The following is a 27,335-nucleotide window of genomic DNA, read 5'->3' as shown; positions in this document are numbered from 1 at the left end:
GACAGAGCCTTGATTTCAGGCGCATTCGGCAACTCACTGGGACGACTCTATCAAAAAGGATGGGCGGCGCAGGAGAAATGAATGAAGGCGAATGACTTTGCAAAAACTAGTTAAAATATCCGCAGCAATACAGAGAAGGTGCGCGTTCAGAAGGTGCGCAGGCTACATAGCCTGGGGCTAAATCGCGTCCTTAACTATTTTGCATGGAGATGCATTCGCCATTAACAAGAGCATCATGAAGAAGGTGACATACGGCGTTTATCTTTATGTCGAGTCTACATTCCTACATTGTCCAAGATGACACAATGACAAGGCGTTCACAGCAATGGTTGCGAGATTTGTAGTCGCATAAGCTCATTTCAAAGAATCACATCATCGCCGACCGCGTTGTGGAGGGCTGGTCTATTTTTACGGCAGGGCGCGGGTGAAAAATACAGTAGGCCTAGTAGCAGCAGGCTAATTGAAGTTGACCAGTTAAGCCCCTCGGAATACCGTGGCGATTTGTTATTTAATGTATTGCCCATTTAACGCAAACGAAATGATGAATTCGATGGCTTTTGCTGAGGGTTCGCAATCTCCGGGTGCCGCTGGGGTCCCCGTTGGAGCGCCAGCGTCAGGTACTAGTGCTAGGGTGTCTAGTGCCCTACGGACCGATTTGGGTTCCAATATTCATGCCTTGAAAACACTTAACCTGCGATTTAGATGTTTCCTAGCTAAAGTTCATGAATTGGAGCGTAGAAACAAGTTGTTAGAAAATCAACTACAGCAAGCATTAGAGCAATCCCGCTACAGAGCGTACTTCAGCCGAGAACAAACAACCCAAACGGGCTCTTTGGACCTGTCTCTGGCTGGGTACCAGCCACGGGCAAGCCCACCAGGTACGATATGGAACTACACCCACACGAGGTTTGGGGACCGACTCGAGACTAGGCTCCACAGCCCCAGGGTGTCATGGATGCAGGCGGATGGTGTTGATGTTGGAGTTCAAGTCGATACCGTCACCCCTGAACTGCGAGCCCTGTACAATGTGTTGGCTAAAATCAAGAGAGATAGAGACGAGTACAGAAAAAAGTAAGTGATGTCACTTTCAATTAACACTTTACATTTTTAAGTTGTCAAGCAAACTTTTGCAAAGATACAATCAATCAAGTCATTCAGAACAAGCCATCGCACAATCTTATCCAAGTGTCTGACAAATGTTGTTTTTACTTATTTGACAGATTGTTGAGGAACTCGTTGACCTTGTTGAACTTGGTGAGAAGTTGTTGATAGGTTGTTGACAAGTTCTTGTTTGCATTATATTTACATACACATTCTAGCAACCTTGTGTTCAGAGGTTGCAGCCCCTTGGTCTAATGCTTAATAAGGTGTTGGGCTGATGGTCGCAGGGACCCAGGTTCAAGTTCTGCTTGGGCTACCCTTTGAATTCGCTACACTGGTGTCAGAAGTGAGATGGCACTGTCGGGAATCCAATGTAAGTTGTGTCTCATTGTTATGGGTGCAAGGGGTTTGTGAGAGTGAAGCGCAGGATGTGCTTTGCTTTCTGAAATAAGGCTGGTTGTTACCTTACAACACCTAGTGATCTTATCAAGAGCTTGACGACCCTTCCACCCCAGTTGTAACTTTTGTAACTTGAGTGTTTCTACACTCAGTTTTGAACAGTAATGACTAGTGCCTCTAAGGGTTGAATCTGTCATTTCTTACCCACGCCATTACATCACAATGTACTAGAGCAGTGGTTCCCAAACCTTTTATAGTCCCGTACCTCTTCAAACATTCAACCTCCAGCTGCGTACCCCCGCTAGCACCAGGGTCAGCACACTCTCAAATGTTGCTTTTTGCCATCATTGTAAGCCTGCCACACACACAAACTATACGATACATTTATTAAACATAAGAATGAATGTGTGTTTTTGTCACAACCGGCTCGTGGGAAGAGATCTCTTAGGACCAGGGCACCGAGAATCCACTCTCACATCGGCACGTGGTTGCAAAGGGCATCAGTGTTTTAACAGCATGATTTGCCAACGCAAGACACTGAGCACAGCCCAATCCAGAAATCTGGCAGTAGCTTCTGATTAAATTCAAGTTTCACAGAACCGCTTGTTGCAATTTCGATGATGTTCTCTTGTTCAGATATCGGTAAGTGGACTGGAGGCAGGGCATGACAGGGATAACGAATCCAGTTGTTTGTCTCATCCGTTTTGGGAAAGTACCTGCGTAATTGCTCACTCAACTCACTCAGGTGCTTTGCTATATAACATTTGACATTGTCCGTAAGCTTGAGTTCATTTGCACACAAAAAAATCATACAATGATGGAAAGACCTGTGTGTTGTCCTTGTTAATGAAGTCAGAGAAGAGCTCCAACTTCTTAATCATAGCCTCAATTTTGTCCTGCGTATTGAATATAGTTGCAGAAAGTCCCTGTAATCCTAGATTCAGATCATTCAGTTGAGAAAAAACATCACCCAGACAGGCCAGTCGTGTGAGAAACTCGTCATCATGCAAGTGGTCAGACAAGTGAAAATGATGGTCAGTAAAGAAAACTTTAAGCTCGTCTCTCAATTAAAAAAAACCTGTCAATACTTTGCCCCTTGATAACCAGTGCACCAGTATATGTTGTAAAAGCGTTACATGGTCGTTGCCCATATCATTGCATAGTGCAGAAAATACACGAGAGTTCAGGGGCCTTGCTTTAACAAAGTTAACCATTTTCACTGTAGTGTCCAAAACATCTTTCAAGATGTCAGGCATTCCCTTGGCAGCAAGAGCCTCTCAGTGGATGCTGCAGTGTACCCAAGTGGCGTCGGGAGCAACTGCTTGCTTGTGCGTTACCACTCAACTATGTCTCCCTGTCATGGCTTTTGCTCCATCAGTACAGATACCAACACATCTTGACCACCAAAGTTGTTTGATGAAGACATTGTATAGTTTTTTTGCCTTTCCCCCAGGATTCCCCCTGTCATATCCATGGCAGCAGGAAGAATTAAGTCCTCCACAATAGTATGGGGCTTGCCTGTCTTAGCCACTCGGTAGCTCACCGTATAAGATGCTTCTAGCCCCTTCTTATTAATGGTATCTGTTGCTTTTATACGTTTTACTACTCAAAAGTCGTATTAATTCTCACTCAAAAAACTCCTGTGGCTTATTTTTCAAATTGGTATGTTTTGTTTCTAAATGTCTGTTTCATCGAGTTGTGATAGTACTTTTGCACACACTGTGGCTGAGGAAAGGCACTACTCCCAATACAAGTAAACCCCAAATCAATGTAGTTCTCATCATATTTGCTCCTCTTCGATGGTCCAACGTCACTGTTTGTTGTTCAGTGCTTTCCCGGGTAAGGGGTCAGTAGCTCTTCGCCTGCATCAGATTCACAACTGTCAGTGTCCATGCTAGCTGGCTAACAACAAATGTAGAATTACTGATGTTAGCATTGGATGTGCTCGTGGAAGCAGAACCACTTGTGTCGTCGATATGTGCAGGTTTAGTACTGTTGGTAGTAGCAGTACTACCAGTAGAGCTGGTATGTGTCTCTGGGGTGGCTGGAGTTAATTTATATAATTATTTTTGATACAATTTTATAGTTGATTCCAAGTTTTTAATAATTTGAAGTTAGGATAGCCTGAACATGAGAAAGTTGGTTTGGTGTCTCTAGCTTGAACGGTTCAAGAGTTACTGTTAGTGAGTCATTTTATGATTGTGAGGACCGACACTGGAGACAAGAAGGAAGTACAGGGAGTGAACATTTAATGAAACACGGACAGGAAAAGAATACGGACAGCATCTGGACAGGGGAAAACAAAACAACAATAATGCTGACACGGATCTAACCGAGGAACAGACAGACAGGAGGGGCAATCAGCAAGGTAATGGAGTCCAGGTGAGTCCAATCAGTGCTGATGCGCGTAATGATGGTGACAGATGTGTGTGATGAAGGGCAGCCTGGCGCCCTCGAGTGCCAGAGAGGGGAAGCGAGAGCAGGCGTGACAGTACCCCTGCCACCCGGCGTCCCACCTGGGCGAGTCTGATGGGCCGGCCAAGGCATGGCGCTAGACGATTGGGCTGAGGCGTGGGAGCCCGACGATTCGGCTGAGGCGTGGGATGGGAGCCTGATGAGACGGCTGAGGCATGGGAGCCCTCAAGCGCCTGAGAGGGGAAGCGGGAGCAGGCGTGCCGATAATAATTTATGCAAATGTTTATAGTTATTGTTGATCAAAGTGTTTTAAGAATTGGAAGTTAGGATAGCCGGAACATGAGGAAGATCGTTTAGTATCGTTAGCTTAAACGGTTTAAGAATTACTTTTGGTGAGTTGTCCTTTGTCAAGTTGGCTGGATGTCCTACCATACCCCGTTCAAAGGCACTTAAATATTTTGTCTTGCACATTCACACTCTGAATGGCACACATACACAATCCATGTCTCAATAGTTTCAAGTCTTAAAAATCCTTATTTAACCTGTCTCGTCCCCTTTATCTACACTGAATGAAGTGGATTTAACAAGTGACATCAGTAAGGATCATCAGTAAGGATCAAAGCTTTCACCTGTTTAGGTTATTGTCCTGCTGAAAGGTGAATTTGTCTCCCAGTGTCTGTTGGAAAGCAAACTGAACCAGGTTTTCGTCTTGGATTTTGCCTGTGCTTAAGCTTTATTCCGTTTATTTTTATCCTAAAAAACTCCCTTGTCCTTCCGATGACAAGCATACCCATAACATGATGCAGCCACCACCATGCTTGAAAATATGAAGAGTGGTGCTCAGTGATGTGTTGTTGGATTTGCCTCAAACATCACACTTTGTATTCATGACATGAAGTTAATTTCTTTGCCACATTTTTTGCAGTTTTACTTTAGTTCCTTATTGCAAACAGGATGCATGTTTTGGAGTATTTATATTATGTACAGGCTTCCTTCTTTTCACTCTGTCATTTGGGTTAGTATTGTGGAGTAATTACAATGTTGTTGATCAATCCTGTGTTTTCTCCTATCACAGCCATTATACTCTAACTGTTTTAAAGTCACCATTGGTGAAATTCCTTCCTCTCTGGCAACTGAGTTAGGAAAGACACCTTTATCTTTGTAGTGACTGGGTGTATTAATACACCATCCAAAGTGTAATTAATAACTTCACCATGCTCAAAGGGATATTCAATGTCTGCTTTGTTATTTCTACCCGTCTGCCAATCGGTTCCCTTCTTTGCGAAGCATTGGAAAACCTCCCTGGTCTTTGTGGTTGAATCTGTATTTGAAATTTACTGCTCGACTGATGGACCTTACAGATAATTGTGTGGGGTACAGAGATGAGGTAATCATTCAAAAATCATCTTAAACACTATTATTACACAGTGTCCATGCAACTTATTATGTGACTTGTTATGCACATTTTTACTCCTGAACTTATTTAGACTTGCCATAACAAAGGGATTGAATACTTATTGACTGAAGACATTTCAGCTTTTCATTTTTTTATTAATTTGTACAAATGTCTAAAAACATAATCCAGCTTTGACATTATGGGGTATTGTGTGTAGGCCTGTGACACCAAATCTCAATCCATTTGAAATATAACACAACTTAATGTGTTAAAAGTCAAGGGGTGTGAATACTTTCTGAAGGAACTGTAAGTCTATGTCACTTTTAAATATTATTGTAGTACAAAAAGTATAAATGCTCAACAACCAAAAAATGATCATGCAATCTAAGTTGGGGCAGTCCACACATTTGGAAGTTGTTTTCGTGTTATTAGCTTAGGTCGTTTAAGCACTAGAGCGTGGGGAAGAAATCAAATACTAATAATAATAATAATAATAATAATATGAGTATGTCAGAAATCTAGAGTTGCCTCCTGAGTGGCGCAGCGGTCTAAGGCACTGCAGTGCTTGAGGTGTCACTACAAATCCGGGTTTGATCCTGGGATCAATAAGGCGACGCATAATTGGCCCAGCGTCGTCCAGGTTAGGGGAAGGTTTGGCCGGCTGGTATTGTCTTGTCTCATCATGCTCTAGTGACTCCTGTGACGGGCCGGGTGCATGTATGCTAACACGGTCGCCAGTTGTACGTGTTTCCTCCGACACATTGGTGCGGCTGGCTTCCGGGTTAAGCGAGCAGTGTGTCAAGAAGCAGTGCAGCTTTGCAGTGTCGTGTTTCGGAGGACACGTGGCTCTCAACCTTTGCCACTCCCGAGTCCATACGGGAGTTTCAGCGATGGGACAAGACTGTAACTACCAATTGGATACCACGAAGTTGGGGAGAAAAAGGGGTAAAAAATTATAATAATACAATAAAAAAATTAATCTAGAGTTGTGCATTAATTTGCATGCACACCTAATTAAGCAAGTATGCATTATAAGGTACTTACTATTGAATGAACACACACGTACAAAGTTATTATAATCGGAAAGGAAACAAAGGCAAGGTGCGCCAGTGGGAAATGTGCTGCTGCACTCAATAAGTTTAGTCAGATTCTGACCGTAGAATATGCAAATGTCTGCATGCACAGAACAGGTGAGTGAAGTAGCACCCAGAATGGCAGTGAATATTGTACAACAGGTATTTGACTTTGTCACTCATACAGGTTTAGTCGCATGTTGTTTCACTCCACACTGACCCATGCTTCCTCTGATCGGTGTGGAATAATATAACAGTGTAGGAGGAGGCCCAACCCAATGGAGGCCACAGTTGGGCTCAAGTGCTCCTTGCCCTGTCGTTCTCCAGTGGAATGCATTGTCAGGGTTATTTAGCTCTGGGTTGGAATTCCAGTGCTAACATAACGCACATGTTTATATTTCAAATAATATCTATTCATTAAAGCATTAGAGACACACACACACACACACAGGTGGATTAACCACGTTGAATTGAATATAATTTATTTGGGTAAAAACATTTAGGCCTACAACAAGATGTACATTGTATTCCCAGAGGACAGCAGTTAAAAGTATTAAATAAAACATTTGTTTCCAAAGTGGTCCTCCACGGTAAAAACGTAAGATATTATGAAAGAGGGGCCTCTTATTTTCCTTCTGTGTGCTTCTGAAAATTCAAACCTAATTTACCAATGAGTGTTCATGGTCGATTTCTCTCAAAGCGCCCGTCAATAAGAGTAACCAGGATAAAGGTCCAATTTATAAACCTGGATTGTGGAATACTAGCTATTATGCAATGCATGGGCATTCATCAATCTAATTTCTGACATAACTGTATGGGCTATCAAACCATTGTCATATGACGTGCCAAACTGAACATGATTTCTAAATGGCATATATTTATTCATTTATTAACTAGGGCTTCATTCGCATTTGATTGTTTGAAGTTTTGGGGCCACATGTACTTCAGAGTTATGGTGTGTTCCACTCGTTAACTTTAAGGCTTTAACAAGGGCCCATTGTTTCAACAACCAGAGAAGGCTGTGTTTTAAAAAGAAAGAACGCTCACTCGGATGACAGTGTTATGACTGCTACCAATGTTAGGTTTGTATGGTCAGCAAAGAGGGCATTGGAGTGGAATTGGCAACCTGTGACCAGTGAATTTCAGGTTCAAAGTTCAACATTTTTTTACACTTGATGTTGTACCCTTGAATAAAACAAATGTATGAAGCTTGTTGATATTCATCAGGATTAAAATGGCCTCAACACTTTTCAAGCAACTGAATTGGAGTGTTTCACTGTGTTTCACCCCATTTCACTCTGTTTCAAAATGTATCCATAATGAACGAGACCCTGATCAGGGACCACATAGGGACCTCTGACCCGGTTACTATAACACCCCATACAAACTATCTGATGACTGCTTCCTCGGAATTAATCCCATATTCTTCCAAAAAGGTTTAGCCTATATTGTATTGGTTGAAATGATCAATTAGCGATGGAAATATTACAGACTGTGGCTTTAAGAGTGACCTTCACCATTCTAACCCACCAATGTCCCATCCTTATCCATGGATGGTGGTATTAGGGATGGGTGTGTTGTTGTTTTGCTACTGTCAGGGGAGTCTAGCCAGCATTGCATCCTGGCTCCTGGCACAAGGACCTGCCTCTTAATGGGATTGTTGTCTGCCTGTGTAACCACCCCCTCTGCTCCCTGCCCCAAGCCATCCTGCAGAGAGAGAGATGGAGAGTGCACTTCTTAATTCAACCCCTATCCTATTTTGGTGTCTTTGTGAGTCACCAAATACATTAAAAAGAGAAAAGCGATCTGTCCGGAATATTCTATCGGTAGAATGCTTTATATCACGTTCCATCTACTTTGATAATGAATGTTTCTGATAGTCATATGAGCTTAGTTTGTGCTGAAGCTTGTACCTTTTTTTGAACTACAGTTTTGACCAAGCTAGCTTACATACTAAGGAAGAGTGAGTGGATGGGTGGCAGTAAAACAATACGGCTCTTAGTTATAAGGAGCTGCTTTTTCTAGACACTGACATCCCCTTTCATTGCTCCAGTTCATCAAGCCTTCCTGTCTTTTTTAGACCTTTTGAAAATCAGTAGCCTGGAGCAGAACATTGGTTTAACTGACCACTCAAAATCTGCTGGCAAAAGTGGCAAAAAAAAGTACCCTCTAGCATGAAATCCCCAAAGGCAACTTTGAAGATCAAAAAGAAAACTATTAGCTTAATTTTGTGTTAATAGTAACACTTTCTTTGAAGATGGTATATGAAACTGTATCATTGAAGTCAAAAAGCCTTTGCTAAATTAGCATGGTGGAACTATGTAGAGCATAGCTCTTGCAACGCCAGGATTGTGAGTTAAATACCCTCTTGGGCCACCAACATAATGTATGAATGTGTGATATTAAGTCGCTTTGGAAAAAAATTGTCTGCTAAATGGCATGTATAAGTAAGCATATCCATGTTGACAAGTTAAAAACAGCCTTGGTGTTTTTGGATTAGATACTGTACATCTTCTAAATTTAGCCCCAAGGTTTTTCAATTTTGGTCACAAGCCTCGGGAACCATAGAGTAAGAGGATACAGGGGTGAATCTCAGTCACAGTCTGACTATATATTAACAGAGTAAATGGCTATCTATCTATGGCTCTGCTCTCCAGAAGGACAAGTCATTATTGAACTGATAAAGGTCTGTGTTACGGCTGTCGAAAGGAGGGGACCAAAGCGCAGCGTGGTGAGTGTTCATGATAATTATTTAATCATACGAAACACTTTAACAAAAGAAACAAAACGAAAGCCAACAGTTCTGTCAGGTCACAATACATAACAGAAAACAACTACCCACAAAAACCAGGTGGGAAAAGGCTGCTTAAGTATGGCTCCCAATCAGAGACAACGCTGTGTACTACTCCCTTCTGATTGGAAACCATACCCGGCCAAAACATAGAAATAAAATACATAGAATGCCCACCCCATATCACACCCTGACCTAACTAAACAGAGAAAAACGGCTCTCTCAGGTCAGGGCGTGGCAGTCTGTGTATATAATCTGATATAGAATGATGTCTTGGCCGTCGAGTAAACCTAACTGATGTGTAAACGAGAAAGAGAGAGAGAACTGCATTTTAGGCTGTAACGACACACTGATGTAATTGAATCAATAGGTGATTATTGGCTATTCTTGTTCCGTTAGCATATGTGGCAGTGGCAACCCCTCTCCTGATGCTTCAAAGTATTGTGGGGTCATTGAGTCCATGTCAGTGAGATTGTGCCCTTTTCCTTGTCCACTTTGTAGTGTTCCTCGAAAGAGAGCCACTGTTCTCTATTTGTCTGAGTATCCAAGGATGACTGTCGAGCAAGTGACGTCTATGAGGGCATTATGTTGAAACATTCAAATAAAATGTTTAAGAACATTCAATCAAATGTTGGCATTGGGTAACTGAGCAAATACAGTACAACTACCCACACCGTTTCACTTTTATTCTCCCAATCGCTGTAAGTAATCTTTGCCCACAGGGTGGTAAATGGTTATAGCATATAGAACAGTCCAATGATATTTACTTAGTGACCCTAAAGGCTTTTATATCTCTCTAAGTCTAATTAAGCTGCTGTCATCACTGTCCATACAGGGCTTAGACTGATATAAAAGCATACACTACCTTTCAAAAGTTTGGGATCACTTAGAAATGTCCTTGTTTTTGAAAGAAAAACACATTTTTTTGTCCATTAAAATAACATCAAATTGATCAGAAATACAGTGTAGACATTTTAAAAGGCTAATTGATCATTAGAAAACCCTTTTGCAATTATGTTAGCACAGCTGAAACAGTTGTGCTAATTAAAGAAGAAATACAACTGGCCTTCTTTAACTAGATGAGTATCTGGAGCATCAGCATTTGTGGGTTTGATTACAGACAAAAAATGTCCAGAAACAAAGCACTTTCTTCTGAAACTCGTCAGTCTATTCTTGTTCTGAGAAATGAAGGAAATGCCATGCAAGAAATTGCCAAGAAACTGAAGATCTTGTACAACGCTGTGTACTACTCCCTTCATAGAACAGTGCAAACTGGCTCTTAACAGAATAGAAAGAGGAGTGGAAGGCCCCGGTGCACAACTGAGCAAGAGGACAAGTACATTAGAGTGTCTAGACGCCTCACAAGTCCTCAACTGGCAGCTTCATTAAATAGTACCCGCAAAACACCAGTCTCAACGTAAACAGTGAAGAGGCGACTCCGGGATGCTGGCCTTCTAGGCAGAGTTCCTCTGTCCAGTGTCTGTGTTCTTTTGCCCATCTTAATCTTTTATTTTTATTGGCCAGTCTGAGATATGGCTTTTTCTTTGCAACTCTGCCTGTGTGTTTTTTTTAGTTTTACTATCCTTGTGAGGACTTCTGGTATTTCGCTGGTCCCCACAAGGAAAAAGGCTATTTTAGGGTAAAGGGTTATTGTTACAATTAGGGTTAAGTTTAGAATTAGGGTTAGGGAAAAAAAGATTTTGAATGGGAATAAATTGTTTGGTCCCTACAAGGATAGTAAAACAAACGTGTGTGTGTGATGTGTTCCAGATGGGAGGAGGAGCTGTCTAAGCGCCAGCAGATGGAGGCCATGGTGGAGACACTACAGGAGGTGAGAGCTCATCTCTGCCATCTTAAATCATCATACCCACACCACTCTCCCTCTTCTAGCTCACTGCATCCCAGTACTGTGTCTTTTCTCCTGAAGTATCTAGGCGTGGGCTGGACTAAAGGGAGTTTCCAACATATTTCTTATACCAGTCATTTCCTTTCAAATCCAAAGTTCAAAAGGCATTGTCCATAAAGGGACAATCCATGAAAGGAAGTGAAAAAGTGCACACTCTGGGACAAAATACAGATTCTTGGGATGCAGGCTCAGCCTCTGTGTTAGAGGTCTTCACAGGTCCACCTGAAGCCAAATACCCAGGTTCAAAATTCTAACTTTTCCCTCAGGCCCGGGTTGGGTCCAGTTTGATTGTCATCGGGTCTTGGGTCTATGTAACTATAGACCTGAGTGGACCCGACCACGGCTCTGCATAGCATATTTATTTTACGCTAATAAGGGAATTTATTTATTTATTGAAGGCCTAGCCAAAATATAAAGACCTTTTCGTTAACCAGAAGAGGAACTTGTCTAATATATTTTTTTTTTAAATGTCACTGGGGTCTAATCGGATCTGGTCTAGACGGGTCTATGTCTGATTGTTCTTGGGTCCATTTGGGTCCTGGTCCCTCTTTTTTTATGATAGGGTCTGTTCAGGTGTGGGTCTGATTGTCCTCCAACGTTTTGGACCCGATGCAGGAACAGCTCTACTCTGTGTCATGTTTGTGGGTGTTGCATGACTGCCAGTAAGTTACCTATTCAGGAATTGTGATAACTTGTTATCTCCGGATGCCTCTGGCATATGTATCCCGTGTGGCTCAGTTGGTAGAGCAGGGTGCTTGCAACGCCAGGGTTGTGGGTTTGATTCTCACGGGGGACTTGTATGGAGAAAATGTATCCACTCACTACTGTAAGTTGCTCTGGATAAGTGTGCCTGCTAAATTACTAAAATGTGTGTCTGAATGTTGTTTTACAAAAACAGAATGGGAAAGTTCATGATAGAAAATAGATATGGGTGGGGACAGGTTGGGTTCAGATGCTTTAGTCCCCCTGTGTACATGTTAGTCAGTGGGAACCAATGCTGGGTGTGTTACTGTGTCTTATAACCCCTAAAGACTGAAACACGTTACTCATATAACAAATTTAAAAAGCCAATATGTCACGACTTCTGCCGAAGTCAATGCCCCTCCTTGTTCGGGCGGTGCTCGGCGGTCGACATCACCGGTCTTCCAGCCATCGTTGATCCATTTTTCATTTTCCATTGGTTTTGTCTTGTCTTCCTACACACCTGGTTCCAATCCCATTCATTACATGTTGTGTATTTAACCCTCTGTTTCCCTTCATGTCCTTGTCAGAGATTGTTTGTTGTTATGTGCTCGTGTTGTTGGATTGGTGCGTGACGGGTTATTGTACCCATGTTTATTGTATTATGTACTTTGGTTTTGGAGTTTGTTTTTACTTTATTAAACTACTCCAGTTACACCAAGTTTGTTTCTCCTGCGCCTGACTTCCCTGCCACCTACACACACGACGTGACACAATAGCACTGACTCACACTGACTAGCTATGTTTCAACTGTTTCCCGCTAGCATTCCAGAATACTTTTATTGGAGCTCTTGGCCCAAAACCCAGAACTCAATCCACTTTGACATTGTTTATGTGATGCATCAAAATAGTGGATTGTAGAGTAGTAAAATGACTTTTCAACATGTTATGCAGACTTTTTCTTGAATAGGAATTTAATTGTAATCTTTTCAAAATGTTTTAAGACACATTTTCAAAATGAAAACAAGGGATAAACATGGAATGAACGCCTTCAGGGGTTTAGAATTAGTGCATGGTTATTCATGAACGTGTAAGAGTTTATTGTGCTTCTACATCTGCATTACTTGCTGTTTGGGGTTTTAGGCTGGGTTTCTGTATAGCACTTTGTGACATCTGCTGATGTAAAAAGGGCTTCATAAATACATTTGATTTGATATTGAGCGGTAGTGTGTCAGTAGATTAGATGTGGAGTGTGATGTGGCTGTGTGTTCCATGGTCTGCCCTCTCCAGAATGCCCAGGAGTCTGAGGTGGTTCAGGGGGAGCTCACTGACAAGGTGGAGAGTCTCAAGACAGAGCTGGGGGTCTTCAAGAGCCTCATGACCGATAATGTAAGTAGTGATGCTTAGGCTTTATTTACAGTCCCTTATTCTCCTATTTACACAGAAAGTGCAAAGTGATCACTTAGTAGTGTGTGTGCTTCATTTACACTAGAAACACCCAACCAACTTTAAATTGTGTGGACTGGTTGAACTTACTGTAAGTTGCTTGAATAAAACTTTTTGACACTGTTTATATATACTGCTCAAAAAAATAAAGGGAACACTTAAACAACACATCCTAGATCTGAATGAAAGAAATAATCTTATTAAATACTTTTTTCTTTACATAGTTGAATGTGCTGACAACAACATCACACAAAAATAATCAATGGAAATCCAATTTATCAACCCATGGAGGTCTGGATTTGGAGTCACACTCAAAATTAAAGTGGAAAACCACACTACAGGCTGATCCAACTTTGATGTAATGTCCTTAAAACAAGTCAAAATGAGGCTCAGTAGTGTGTGTGGCCTCCACGTGCCTGTATGACCTCCCTACAACGCCTGGGCATGCTCCTGATGAGGTGGCGGATGGTCTCCTGAGGGATCTCCTCCCAGACCTGGACTAAAGCATCCGCCAACTCCTGGACAGTCTGTGGTGCAACGTGGCGTTGGTGGATGAAGCGAGACATGATGTCCCAGATGTGCTCAATTGGATTCAGGTCTGGGGAACGGGCGGGCAAGTCCATAGCATCAATGCTATGACACACTCCAGCCACATGAGGTCTAGCATTGTCTTGCATTAGGAGGAACCCAGGGCCAACCGCACCAGCATATGGTCTAACAAGGGGTCTGAGGATCTCATCTCGGTACCTAATGGCAGTCAGGCTACCTCTGGCGAGCACATGGAGGGCTGTGCGGCCCCCCCAAAGAAATGCCACCCCACACCATGACTGACCCACCGCCAAACCGGTCATGCTGGAGGATGTTGCAGGCCCTCATACCACCCTCATGGAGTCTGTTTCTGAACGTTTGAGCAGAAACATGCACATTTGTGGCCTGCTGGAGGTAATTTTGCAGGGCTCTGGCAGTGCTTCTCCTGCTCCTCCTTGCACAAAGGCGGAGGTAGCGGTCCTGCTGCTGGGTTGTTGCCCTCCTACGGCCTCCTCCACGTCTCCTGATGTACTGGCCTGTCTCCTGGTGGCGCCTCCATGCTCTGGACACTACCCTGACAGACACAGCAAACCTTCTTGCCACAGCTCGCATTGATGTGCCATCCTGGATGAGCTGCACTACCTGAGCCACTTGTGTGGGTTGTAGACTCCGTCTCATGCTACCACTAGAGTGAAAGCACCGCCAGCATTCAAAAGTGACCAAAACATCAGCCAGGAAGCATAGGAACTGAGAAGTGGTCTGTGGTCCCCACCTGCAGAACCACTCCTTTATTGGGGGTGTCTTGCTAATTTCCTATAATTTCCACCTGTTGTCTATTCCATTTGCACAATAGCATGTGAAATGTATTGTCAATCAGTGTTGCTTCCTAAGTGGACAGTTTGATTTCACAGAAGTGTGATTGACTTGGAGTTACATTGTGTTGTTTAAGTGTTCCCTTTATTTTTTTGAGCAGTGTATTTTTTTCATTCCACCCACACAACATATATTTTATTTAATCCATCCACACACCTGTTCTGTTACTGATGCATGTGGCCACTCTCAGCTGTATAGCCTGGCAGTCAGAATGCTCACAACACATTTTATCATACCTTACATAGACACTCTCCCTTGAACACTGAGGCCAAGAAATTCCTTTGGAATTGGTGGGAGCTAAGTTAGTTGCACACACAGACAGAAAGGCAGACAGACAGAAGGACGGTTGGCGGGTGGACGAATGGACAGACGCACAAACAGACACAGAGAGAGAGAATGACAAACAGGCCGACACAGACAGACGGACAGAGGCCGAGTAGCAGTGAGATGAGAAACCCTTATGGCTCGCTTCACACAGCCTCCCCCTGTTCTTTGAGGCCCTGTGGTTTTGGCCAGCTTTCTAATGAACGCTCTATACTCTCTGTCTGTGGTCTGGAGTAGTTACGCTCACAGACTGGCCAAAATCTGCCCAGACTGCTGTTTCACACACAATGACTCTTGGCCATTCCCAGTGACTTCTTAACCCTTTTAAGTTAATTTGTTTATTGTCAAACAATGGCACCTTTTAAGTGCCTTTTCAGTTAGTTTATTACTTTAAAAGTGCAAGTCATGGCCTTAAAACTAGATTTAACTACGTAATAGGAAAATGTTGCCTCAGAAAACAATACTCTCTCATACTGACAGTATTAAGCAAATGTAAGAATTGACACAGCTCATGGATATTATCTGACTGTGACAATAAACCAACTCCATCCTTTAGGAAATGTCAGAATTGGACACTGCGATCCAGGAGAAGGCCATGAAGGTGGACATGGATATCTGCAGGCGCATTGACATCACGGCCAAACTATGTGATGTGGCCCATCAACGCAACTCCGAAGACATGAGCAAGATGTTCAACATGAGTCCCCACATGAGCCCCTCCAGAGCACCCCCAGAGAGCAAGGTAAATAGATACAGTACCAGTCAAAAGTTTGGACACACCTACTCATTCAAAGGTTTTTCTTCATTTTTACTATTTTCTACATTGAAGAATAATAGTGAAGACATCAAAACTATGAAATAACACATATGGAATCATTTAGTAATCAAAAAAGTGTTAAACAAATCAAAATATATTTTATATTTGAGATTCTTCAAAGTAGTCAGCCTTTGCCTTGATGAAAGCTTTGTACACTCTGGGCATTCTCTCAACCAGCTTCACCTGGAATACTTTTCCAACAGTCTTGAAGGAGTTCCCACATATGCTGAGCACTTGTTGGCTGCTTTTCCTTCACTCTGCGGTCCAACTCATCTCAAACCATCTCAATTGGGTTGAGGTCGGGTGATTGTGGAGGCCAGGTCATCTGATGCAGCACTCCATCACTCTCCTCCTTGGTCAAATAGCCCTTACACAGCCTGGAGGCGTGTTGGGTCATTGTCCTGTTGAAAAACAAATGATAGCCCCACTAAGCGCAAACCAGATGGGATGGCGTATCGCTGCAGAATGCTGTGGTAGCCACGCTGGTTAAGTGTGCCTTGAATTCTAAATAAATCACAGACAGTGTCACCAGCAAAGCACCCCCACACATCACACCTCCTCCTCCATGCTTCACGGTGGGAACCACACATGCGGAGGTCATCCGTTCACCTACTCTGCGTTTCACAAAGACACGGCGGTTGGAACCAAAAATCTCAAATTTGGACTAATCAGACCAAAGGACAGATTTCCACCGGTCTAATGTCCATTGCTTGTTTTTCTTGGCCCAAGCACGTCTCCTTCTTATTGGTGTCCTTTAGTAGTGGTTTCTTTGCAGCAAATCAACCATGAAGGCCTGATTCACACAGTCTCCTCTGAACAGTTGATGTTGAGATGTCTGTTACTTGAACTCTGTGAAGCATTTATTTTGGCTGCAATTTCTGAGGCTGGTAACTCTAATGAACTTATCCTCTGCAGCAGAGGTAACAAAACAGGGCAATATTTTTTTATTTGGATCAGATTTAATATTGCGGATAGATTGTTGTTTCCATCAATGTAATTGTCTACATCATTTCCAATCCCCGATATATTTTTTTGGGTGAGTGTATATACAGTTGAAGTTGGAAGTTTACATACACTTAGGTTGGATTCATTAAAACTGTTTTTTCAACCGCTCCACAAATTTCTTGTTATTAACAAACTATGGTTTTGGCAAGTCGGTGAGGACATCTACTTTGTGCATGACACAAGACATTTTTCCAACAATTGTTTACAGACAGATTATTTCACTTATAATTCACTGTATCACAATTCCAGTGGGTCAGAAGTTTACATACACTAAATTGAATGTGCCTTTAAACAGCTTGGAAAATTCCATAAAATAATGTCATGGCTTTAGAAGCTTCTGATAACTCAAATGATGTCAGTTAGCCTAATTGGAGGTGTACCTGTGGATGTATTTCAAGGCCTACCTTCAAACTCAGTGCCTCTTTGCTTGACATCATGGGAAAATCAAAAGAAATCAGCCAAGACCTCAGAAAAAAAATATAGACCTCCACAAGTCTGGTTCATCCTTGGGAGCAATTTCCAAACACCTGAGGGTACCACGTTCATCTGTACAAACAATAGTACGCAAGTATAAACACCATGGGACCACGCAGCCGTCATACCGCTCAGGAAGGAGACGCGTTCTGTCTCCTAGAAATGAACGTGCTTTGGTGCGAAAAGTGCAAATCAATCCCAGAACAACAGCAAAGGACCTTGTGACGATGCTGGAGGAAACAGGTACAAAAGTATCTATATCCACAGTAAAACAAGTCCTATATCGACATAACCTAAAAAAGGCCGCTCAGCAAGGAAGAAGCCACTGCTCCAAAACCACCATTAAAAAGCCAGACTACGGTTTGCAACTGCACATGGGGACAAAGATTGTACCTTTTGGAGAAATGTCCTCTGGTCTGATGAAACAAAAATAGAACTGTTTGGCCATAATGACCATCGTTATGTTTGGAGGAAAACAGGAGAGGCTTGCAAGCCGAAGAACACCATCCCAACCGTGAAGCACGGGGGTGGCAGCATCATGTTGTGGGGTTGCTTTGCTGCAGGAGGGACTGGTGCACTTCACAAAATAGGTGGCATCATGTGGAAGGAAAAGTATGTGGATATATTGAAGCAACATCTCAAGACATCAGTCAGGAAGTTAAAGCTTGGTTGCAAATGGGTCTCCCAAATGGACAATGACCCCAACCATACTTCTAAAGTTGTGGCAAAATGGCTTAAGGACAACAAAGTCAAGGTATTGGAGTGGCAATCACAAAGCTCTGACCTCAATCCCATAGAACATTTATCGGCAGAAATGAAAAAATGTGTGCGAGCAAGGAGGCCTACAAACCTGACTCAGTTACACCAGCTCTGTCAGGAGGAATGGGCCAAAATTCACCCAACTTATTGTGGGAAGCTTGTGGAAGGCTACCCGACATGTTTGAACCAAGTTAAATAATTTAAAGGCAATGCTACCAAATACTAATTGAGTGTATGTAAACTTCTGACCCACTGGGAATGTGATGAAAGAAATGAAAGCTGAAATAAATCATTCTTTAACTATTATTCTGATATTTCACATTCTTAAAATAAAGTGGTGATCCTAACTGACCTAAGACAGGGAATTTTTACTAGGATTAAATGTCAGGAATTGTGAAAAACTGAGTTTAAATGTTTTTGGCTAAGGTGTATGTAAACTTCCAACTTCAACTGTATCTCTTAACACCATCCATGTTGGACTTCTATTTGCCAAATATTTTTCAACTGTGCTGTGATGCTTCACAAAAGTGCTTCACAAAAGTATTATCATAGCTTCTACAGATTGTAAATTAAAGAAACATTTTTGCTGAAATAATTATTATATTATTGATTGATTGACTATGATTTTTCAAATCACCCAGTATCGCAGCGTTAGTTCAAGGTAAATGTTGCAATTCTTCAGTGACCAAAAACAAGCTACATAAGGTACCATAAGTACCAAAATTAATGATTCTGTCTCTTCACAGCAAAATCTGCAGAGCTGGGAAGATTGTATCCCCCATATATATAACATTCTATTGGTTGCAAGAGTTTTGTATAATAATTTAAATTGAAAAATGTGAAGTTTTGAATCCGGCATTTTTTGTTTTGCGTGTCAATTCATAAACCATGTGCCATGGAATCGGTACATCAAAAATCTCTTCCCAACTATTTAGCAATTTTTGGTACAGCTGTCAATTTTTGGGGTCCTTAAATGAAATTGGTATGTTTTTATTTATCACTATTTTCATTAACCATTTATGGTCTTTAATGCAGGGCCGACATACTGTACAAGTTCCTTACTTTTCCCCCTTCTACTTGCCTCTTCCATTTTTGTGGTAATGCTGCAATTAGTTGCTTGTAATTTTGGGTAGAGCAGACATTTCCATATGTCTGTGTTAGCTGCATGTGTGACATAACTCCACCAGTCGTATTTATGATATAATTTACAAAAATTCTACCTTTTTTTTTTTTATATTGAAAAATGTGTTTTGTCAATTAGTATATTTGAGTTTAACCACAATATTTGTTGTATTATTTGTTCTGTCTTTTCAAGTAGATGAACTGAAATTGCAACCAACTTTTTGAGGCTTGTTTTAAAAAAATAACTATATTTTGGAGATGATTTCGTTTTCAGGTAACCCGAAAGTGAGCAGTTGTAATCTGAATAAAGGGAAAAAGACAATTCTTGAACATGGGGCGAGACATTCTTACTAATTTACTAGAGAACCATTTCGGATTTAAGAATAACTTTGGTATGACTGATGCCTTTAGTGAGAGGTCTAATGCTTTAATATTGAATCATTTCTGCCCCCCGAATTCATATGCATTATATAAATAGGCCCTTTTAATTTTGTCTGGCTTGCCATTCCAAATAAAATTGAATATCTTTTGTTTATATAATTGAAAAATCAGGTCACTAGGTGTAGGCAAAACCATAAGCAAATAGGTAAACTGTGATATGATTAAAGAGTTAATCAGGGTGATTTTTCCACAAATAGACAGGTATTTTCCTTTCCATGGTAGCAAGATCTTACATATAGTGAGATCATTTATTTATTTTGGGATTTGTATACCGAGTATGTCCACATCCCCGTCAGACCATTTTATTGGTAAACTACACGGTAAGGTAAAAGTTGAATTTTTTAATGATCCAATACGTAATATCATAATTTGGTTTGAATCCAGAGAGTTTAGCAAAAGTATCTAGATCCTCTATGAGGCTGTGGAGGGATTCTAATTGTGGTTTTAAAAGAAAACATGATTCATCATGATTCATCAGACTGAAATGAAAACATATTCTTAAAGTACTTTACTTCCTCTTTCAAAATATCATTTGGTGAATCATGCGTGACTCCATCATTTGTAACAAGTTTCAATAAAAAAATTGGTAGCATTTCTGTGTTGAAGATTGAAAAAGAATTTGGTGCATTTTTCCCCATATTCCATCCAGTTCGCTTTATTTTTATAATATATTACACTGGATCTTTCTTGAATAAATTCCTCAATTTCTTTTTGTTTTTCCTCTAACTTATTCTGTGCGTCTATGGTACAGTTTTTATTGCTATCTGTACTGTTAGTCCTTCAATTTCCTTTGTTAATATGGACTCTTTTTCTCTAAATTGCTTTTGTTTTATAGATGAGTGCTGAATTGCATGGCCTCTAAAGGCCCATTTAAAAGTGTCCCATACTATAAGGGGATCTATGTACCTATGTTATGTCTGAAAAAGTCATATGAATTCTTCTGTCCTAGTTAAAAACAAGTTATCATCCAGTAGGCTTTGATTAAATTTCCAATATCCTCGCCCACGTGGAAATTCTGTGAGAGTAATATATATGCTAATTATGTGGTGATCCGACTGCATTCTGTCCCCTATCAACACTTTTTAAACTTTTGGAGCCAGAGAGCATGACATAACAAAATAATCAAGATGGCTTGATTAAGCCTCCGCCATGTATATCTCACTAGGTCACGATATTTAAGCCTCCATATATCCACTAATTCCAATATATCCATGACATTCATGATTTCCTTAAGTGCCTGAGGGTGATAGTTTGTAGTGTGACTTCCTTTACGGTCCATAGAGGTATTTAAAACTGTATTAAAATACCCCAACATAATAATAGAGTCTAGTGTTGCTTGTAGAGTTGATAAATTCTTATATATATTTTCATAGAACCTTGGATCATCATTATTTGGATCGTATAGGTTAATAAGCCATATCTGTTTATTGTCCAATAACATATTTAATATAATCTATCTACCTTGATGATCTGTTTGGACAATTTGCACACATGGATCAAAATTACTGTTAATTAATGTCATCACCCCGTTTTAATTTCTTTGCCCATGGGAGAAATATATTTCGCCCCCCAGTCCTTTTTCCACAAAACCTCAGCTAAAATTGTTGAATGAGTTTCCTGTTAACAATAGATATTAAATTGCTTCTCTTTTAGCCAGGTAAATACGGATCGTCTTTTCTTATTATCTGCTAGGCCATTACAATTATAACTGGCTATACTTATTTCCCCACTTATCATAATGAGACACAAGTTTCAATTCTATTTATCAAAACATATGTTTGTAAACGTACCATTAAAAAGTAACATGATGATTGAGTTTCTATATAGCTGTACCATGCATTGCTACTAAGTAAACCTCCAATTGGTCCCCACTATTCCACCCAATAAAGCCCTCCTCCCAGGGAAATCTTTTACCGAACAAGGCAATCTTCTGTATTCCACCCCTACTTTGTCACAACACAAATGATTGGCTCAAACGCATTAAGGAAAGAAATTCTACAAATTAACTTTTAACAAGGCACAGCTGTTAATTGAAATGCATTCCAGGTGACACCTCACGAAGCTGGTTGAGAGAATGCCAAGAGTGTGCAAAGCTGTCATCAAGGCAAAGGGTGGCTACTTTGAAGAATCTCAAATATAAAATATTTAGATTTGTCTAACACTTTTTTGGTTACTACAGGATTCCATATGTGTTATTTCATAGTGTTTATGTTTTCACTATTATTCTACAATGTAGAAAAATAGTAAAAAGAAAGAAAAAACCCTTGAATGAGTAGGTGCATCCAAACTTTTGACTGGTACTGTATGTTTGCTTATGTACGGTACAGTGTCAAACACCAGTATATAGGGCCATTCCATATGAAGAAAGAATAATGATGTCCATGAAATTTGTATTTTACACACACACACACACACACACACTCTCACTCCCCTTCACACATGTGTAGTAGGTGCAGTGAATTAGTTCACAAACAGTTGACTAGTGTGTGGTGTGTTTCTCACAGGGGGCTGGTGCTGCGTCGTGCAGGAAGAAAGAGCGTAAGGCTGTGTGTGAGGAGAGGAGTCCTGAGATGGAAGCTGAGTCTGCTGGGGGAGAGGAGGATGAAGATAAGGAGCACGTCGTAGGGTCACTCAACATCACAGACGAGATGAAACGCATGCTCAACCAGTTGTGAGTGGCCCAACCTTTGACCTGTGTTATTTAACTTCCTGTTTTGCCTAAATTGCTAATGAGTGCTGGATCTTTGCCGTTGATCGATTTTGACCTGGTTTAGTTCAAGGACTAAGGTCAAAATGTTATCCAAATAACTGTGTGGTTTGAGCCATACAATATGATTCTTGGAATTATATCCCCACTGTGTAGTGTGTCTCGTTAGATAGCATCTCCTAGTCAGTTTCATGTGTGCTTTGTTACTGTGTCATGTTTTCAACTGTCTGTCAGTCACTGTCTGTCTGTCTGTTTTCTTTCTCTTCCCTGTCCTCTTTATTTTGCAACCCTTTTCAAATGTGCATGCCTTTCGGTTTGGTTTCCCCCTTCCCTTTTTGTCTTCTCTCTTTTCTCCCCTCCCTTTCCACCTTCATGTCTCCTCTCTTTTTCTGTCCCTCCCTCTCCCCACTTCTCCATCCTCTCTTGTATGCAGAACTTGCTCAGATGATAATTCCTTTGTCACCAGGAGGGAGACGTTTGACTTTGATGACGACTGTGACAGCCTGGCTTGGGAGGAGAATGGGGAGACACTGCTCCTCTGGGAGGACTTCGCCAACTACAACACCCCCTGTGCTGCAGCCAGCGCTACTGCAGGTGCCTGTGCTGCAGCAGAAGGACAGGGGGAGGGCCCTGGGCAGGTTAGTGCTGCCCCCTACTGTTCATCTAAAAGCGTTGTCTGGGAACTTAAAAAAAAAAGTCAGATGTCTCTGTTGATGAATCACCTCATGCCCTGGTGCTGTAAGGTCTTTATTCTGAGTGGCCTCAGAGAATGTAAAGGAAATATATGTCAATACAACTGTGTAATTATTTATTTGAATTTATTTTATTATTTATTGTCTTATGTGTTGTGTGCTGTTTAATTGTGTGTTCGACCAATGTTTATCTACCTTATTTATCCATCTACATTCTACAACTGTACGAATGTTAACTGTATAAAAGTGCTTATTGTAGATGGCGCAAGTCTCCAAGCGGCAAAAAAAGATGGCGCCGTACTGGATGGCTGCTGTTTTGCAAGCTCCGACCCAACTTTGCTATTTTGTTTTATTATTGCATTGTTGGGTTTTGAGCTTGCAAGAAAGGCATTTCACTGTACTTGTGCATGTGACATTAAAACTTGAAACTTGCAAAGTAAAGTCTACTACTGTATTTTGAATGTTGCTACAGTACACATAGTTTAAATGGGTCTGTTGTGGATTGATAGGCCTCTCAGGATGGCAGTCTGGGCAGCCTGATAGACGAGACCGAGATGCTTTTCCAGAACCGAGAGAAGGAGTACCAGGAAACCATGGGGCAAATAGAGGTGGGAGATCAAGAGAACAGAGGTCATAGTTAATGTTGTGTGACTCACTCTCCTGTGTGTTAGTCATTCATTGTTATTCATATTTGTCTACAGTCCATCTTTACCCCCCAACCTCTGTTCTCCTTTCCATCACCTCTCTGACTCACCCTCTCACATCTCCTCCCACTCTTTTGCTCGGACTCTTACATCATTCACCTCCCTCACTCTCTTTCACTCCTCCTCTCTCCCACCTCTCTGATTCTCTCTCTCCCCACCAGTATGAGTTGGCTACAGCTAAGAGTGATATGAACCGTCACCTACAGGAGTACATGGAGATGTGTTCTATGAAGAGAGGCCTGGATGTGCAGATGGAGACCTGCAGACAACTCATTAAGGGTTCAGGGGGCAACGGCAGGTCAGACATGCCTCTTTCTCCACACATGATGAGAAACAATGTAATTTCAATGCAATGGGGCATTTTTCCATTTGATGCCGAAACGTCAACATTAATCAGTCTCCATTTTATTTCATTGTTGTTTTTTTGTTAAAAAAAAAATATTTACCATCAAAGACATTGTTAGTTGTTTCTCCACATGTTATTAAGCACTAGTCTAGTCAAGTAATTCTGGACTTGCTCTGTCAATACAGTCGGCTTAATCATACAGAGGATATGACTGACATCTTCCTTATTTCCTCCCTCTGATATAGGAAGTCTCCATCTTTTAGCTCGGTGGCGAGCAGCGACTCAGGGAACAGTGATGAGATCCAGGAGGAGCTGGAGAAGGATGGAGAGGCAGTAGGAGGGGTCAGCTGATAACTGAATCCTGACCCTTGACCCTCCGGCCCCTCCACCACCTGATCCAGCAGAGATGATGGAGGAAATGCTGTGATCCTCCTCTCCTTCAGCAGATTTCCAGTTGATCTAGGAGGAGTCCTCTGGACAATGTAAACTATTGGTGCTTCACCGTTTATTACCCATACAGGGATGAACTTGTATTCCTCAACAAGGTGCAGTTTTGGTTCTTCCTCACTGCTTCTCACTGTCCTATCGCGGACTAAAGTGCTCACCCCTACTCAACACATATCTCCACACACACTCAACTTACTGTACACCTATGGTCATTTAACTGTGTATTCACCCCAGTATTCATCCTAACCATGTTAAGATACAGAAATCCGGACATATTCAACCATTAGGGGTCTATCAAAGTGGTCCATATGATATATTTCAGAGTAAGTGTTGGCAGGGAAATTGCATTTCATGTACTAAAGAGGTCAGTCTTCACACACTGAAGTCAGATTCGGATGCACTCTTGAGATTGCCTTACTGTAGATGTCATTGCTTATACACATACAAAGAAGGCCCAGAGTGCCTTTGCAGGTACTGTAAAGTCAGTAAATGTGTCCCAGTTCCCCCATATCTGGACACAGCCATCCTATGAGGGGTAAAACTGAGTTGAAGTACTGTACTATGCAATAAGCAAGCCTTATTTTTCTGGACTAACCTCCATTACTTTGCTGACCAGTTATGATTTGACTATTAATCTGACAGCCTAGAAGACTTGGGGCCAGATATTCAAAGCATTTGCACTAATGCAAATTTAAACCTATCATTTTCAGAAGGCAATCAAAAGAAAACAGAGACCTAAATACAAAGCTAAAAGCTAAACCACAACACTGTCTTAATTTACTTTTTTGTTTCTCTCGTTCTTTCTCTTAACTTCTCTACCTTTTTCCTACATTTTTTTTTTTTTTAAGTCTCTCTAAAACGAACAGGTGAAACCATTGTACCAGTGCCAACTGTACATCTGGCCTCAACATGGTGTCACTCAGTATTTTCAGAGGGTAAATATGAACAAACATGGTCATTTAAATAATACCCATGTGCCTACTGATACACGAGCCTGGTCTCAGATCTGTTTGTGCTCTTTAGCCAACTCCAATGGTTGGTTTGGCAGAACAGCTTAAACAGATCTGGGACCAGGCTACTGATATGTACGCTGGACTCAGAATTAATATGAATTGCCTTATTACGTTTGTTCTATTTTTGTTCAATTCTACTTTAGCATGAACATTTATAATTTATGATACACACAGCCTGTTATGGATGTTTGTTTAGATTTCATCGTTTGTATGCTCTCCAAAAAAAATGTAAAAGAGCAATTTTGAATCATAAAAAAGGATAATCACATTTCAATTGTTCATGATTTTTGACATTCGTAATTTAATATCTGTTAGTTTCTTTGGGAACAGTCATGGCTGGCAGGGATTTGCTGGCTGCAAGTTTCATATTTGTATTTTATGTGCAGAATGCAGCTGAATTCTGAACCATATATTGCAAACAATTTATTCAATAAAAAGATTGCACTTTATGTTAACATGTTCTGTCTTGGGGCAGATAGCAAATTGACAGCCTACTGTGTAAGGTTTAAATTTGTGCTTGATTACAAATATAATTCATCTGAATTACTGTAACGTTGCAACACATTTCAGACAGTTGTAGCGGTCTTTTATATGTACCATAGGAGAACCAAGAAATAAAGAGCGACACCACGGCTGTCTTTTATGTCGATCTGCAATAGTATTGTGAAAAGACAGGACAGGAACACATCAGTCTCCAATGCACCATCTGACAAGTTCTTTCTCTCACTGTTTTCTCAGACTCACACAATCACATTCATACATAAAGCCATAATGTATAGTATAAAATAATAACCAGTCCTTGTTACGATCGTCTGAAGAACTGGACCAAGGTGCAGCATGGTAGGCGTACATTTTACTTTTTAATAAAAATTACACCGGAAAAAACAACAACGAACGTAAAGCTATATGCAGTGCAGAAAGCAACTATACACAAACAAGATCCCACAATCACAGGTTGGAAAAAGGGCTGCCTAAGTATGATCCCCAATCAGAGACAACGATAAACAGCTGCCTCTGATTGGGAACCATACTAGGCCAACAAAGAAATAGAAACCTAGATATGCCCACCCAAGTCACACCCCGACCTAACAAAATAGAGAATATAAAAGGCTCTAAGGTCAGGGCGTGACAGAGGCTCCGGACCGTGGACTGCGGACCGTCGCCGGAAGCTCCGGACTGCGGACCGTCGCCGGAGGCTCCGGACTGCGGACCGTCGCCGGAGGCTCCGGACTGCGGACCGTCGCCGGAGTCCGTCGCCTTGCACACTCTTGCCTGCATCTAGCTGATCTAGGGTGTAATCATTAGTCCAACAGTTGCAAACGAGAGCATCTATTGGACAAATACAGGTATATTTATCCCTGTTTCGTTCTGTTTAAGACCACTGTGTTGCAGTGTATTTGGTTTGCATGAAGGAAATCGCACTAAACTACTTCTGGTGGCCTGGATCGGAGGGAAGCATTGAGGAGAAAGTGAAAACATGTTCCTCATGTCAGAAGGTTCGCAACGTACCTCAACTTGCACCTCTTCATCCATGCGTTGGCCAGAGGAGGCATGGCAGTGCATACACGTCAACTTCGCAGGTCCAATTGAAGACAATGTTTCTCGTGGTTGTGGATGCTCATAGCAAGTGGCCAGAGTTAGCCATCATGAGGTCTACAACTTCTGAGAAGTGTTTAGTCGGTTCGGATCTCCACTCCGACTTGTTAGCGACAACGGAAGGCAGCTAGTGCCCCAAAAAATGGTTCATACAGGTGAATGGTGTATCACCCATCTACCAACAGGGTGGCAGAGAGTTTGGTATAGACCATGAAACATCTGAGTCAAGCGACACCGCACTATGCTTGAACAGCTTCCTGCAATACAGGAACACCCCTC

The 27,335-nt window shown here is 41.5% G+C and overlaps 1 protein-coding gene across 2 annotated transcripts; it reads left to right on the top strand.

Moving 5' to 3' along the window:
- The first annotated feature begins 4 nt into the window (after nt 1-4).
- Nucleotides 5-26,094, top strand: LOC115168281 (intermediate filament family orphan 2). Of its 2 annotated transcripts, none has more exons than XM_029723409.1 (9): nt 5-1,071; nt 10,946-11,006; nt 13,053-13,151; nt 15,490-15,675; nt 22,056-22,222; nt 22,725-22,896; nt 23,460-23,558; nt 23,816-23,952; nt 24,246-26,094. In XM_029723409.1, exons 1-9 carry the CDS (start codon nt 512-514, stop codon nt 24,349-24,351), a joined length of 1,587 nt encoding a protein of 528 aa, XP_029579269.1. In that variant the 5' UTR covers nt 5-511; the 3' UTR covers nt 24,352-26,094. The 2 variants fall into 2 exon arrangements, with proteins under 2 accessions (XP_029579269.1, XP_029579271.1); XM_029723411.1 differs by lacking the exon at nt 5-1,071 and adding an exon at nt 1,236-1,254.
- Nucleotides 26,095-27,335: the final 1,241 nt, after the last annotated feature.

The sequence above is a fragment of the Salmo trutta genome, chromosome 30, assembly GCF_901001165.1.
Source record: "Salmo trutta chromosome 30, fSalTru1.1, whole genome shotgun sequence".
Taxonomy (NCBI): domain Eukaryota; kingdom Metazoa; phylum Chordata; class Actinopteri; order Salmoniformes; family Salmonidae; genus Salmo; species Salmo trutta.
Note: the sequence above shows the minus strand (reverse complement) of the source record. Positions and strands in the feature narration are given on the sequence as shown.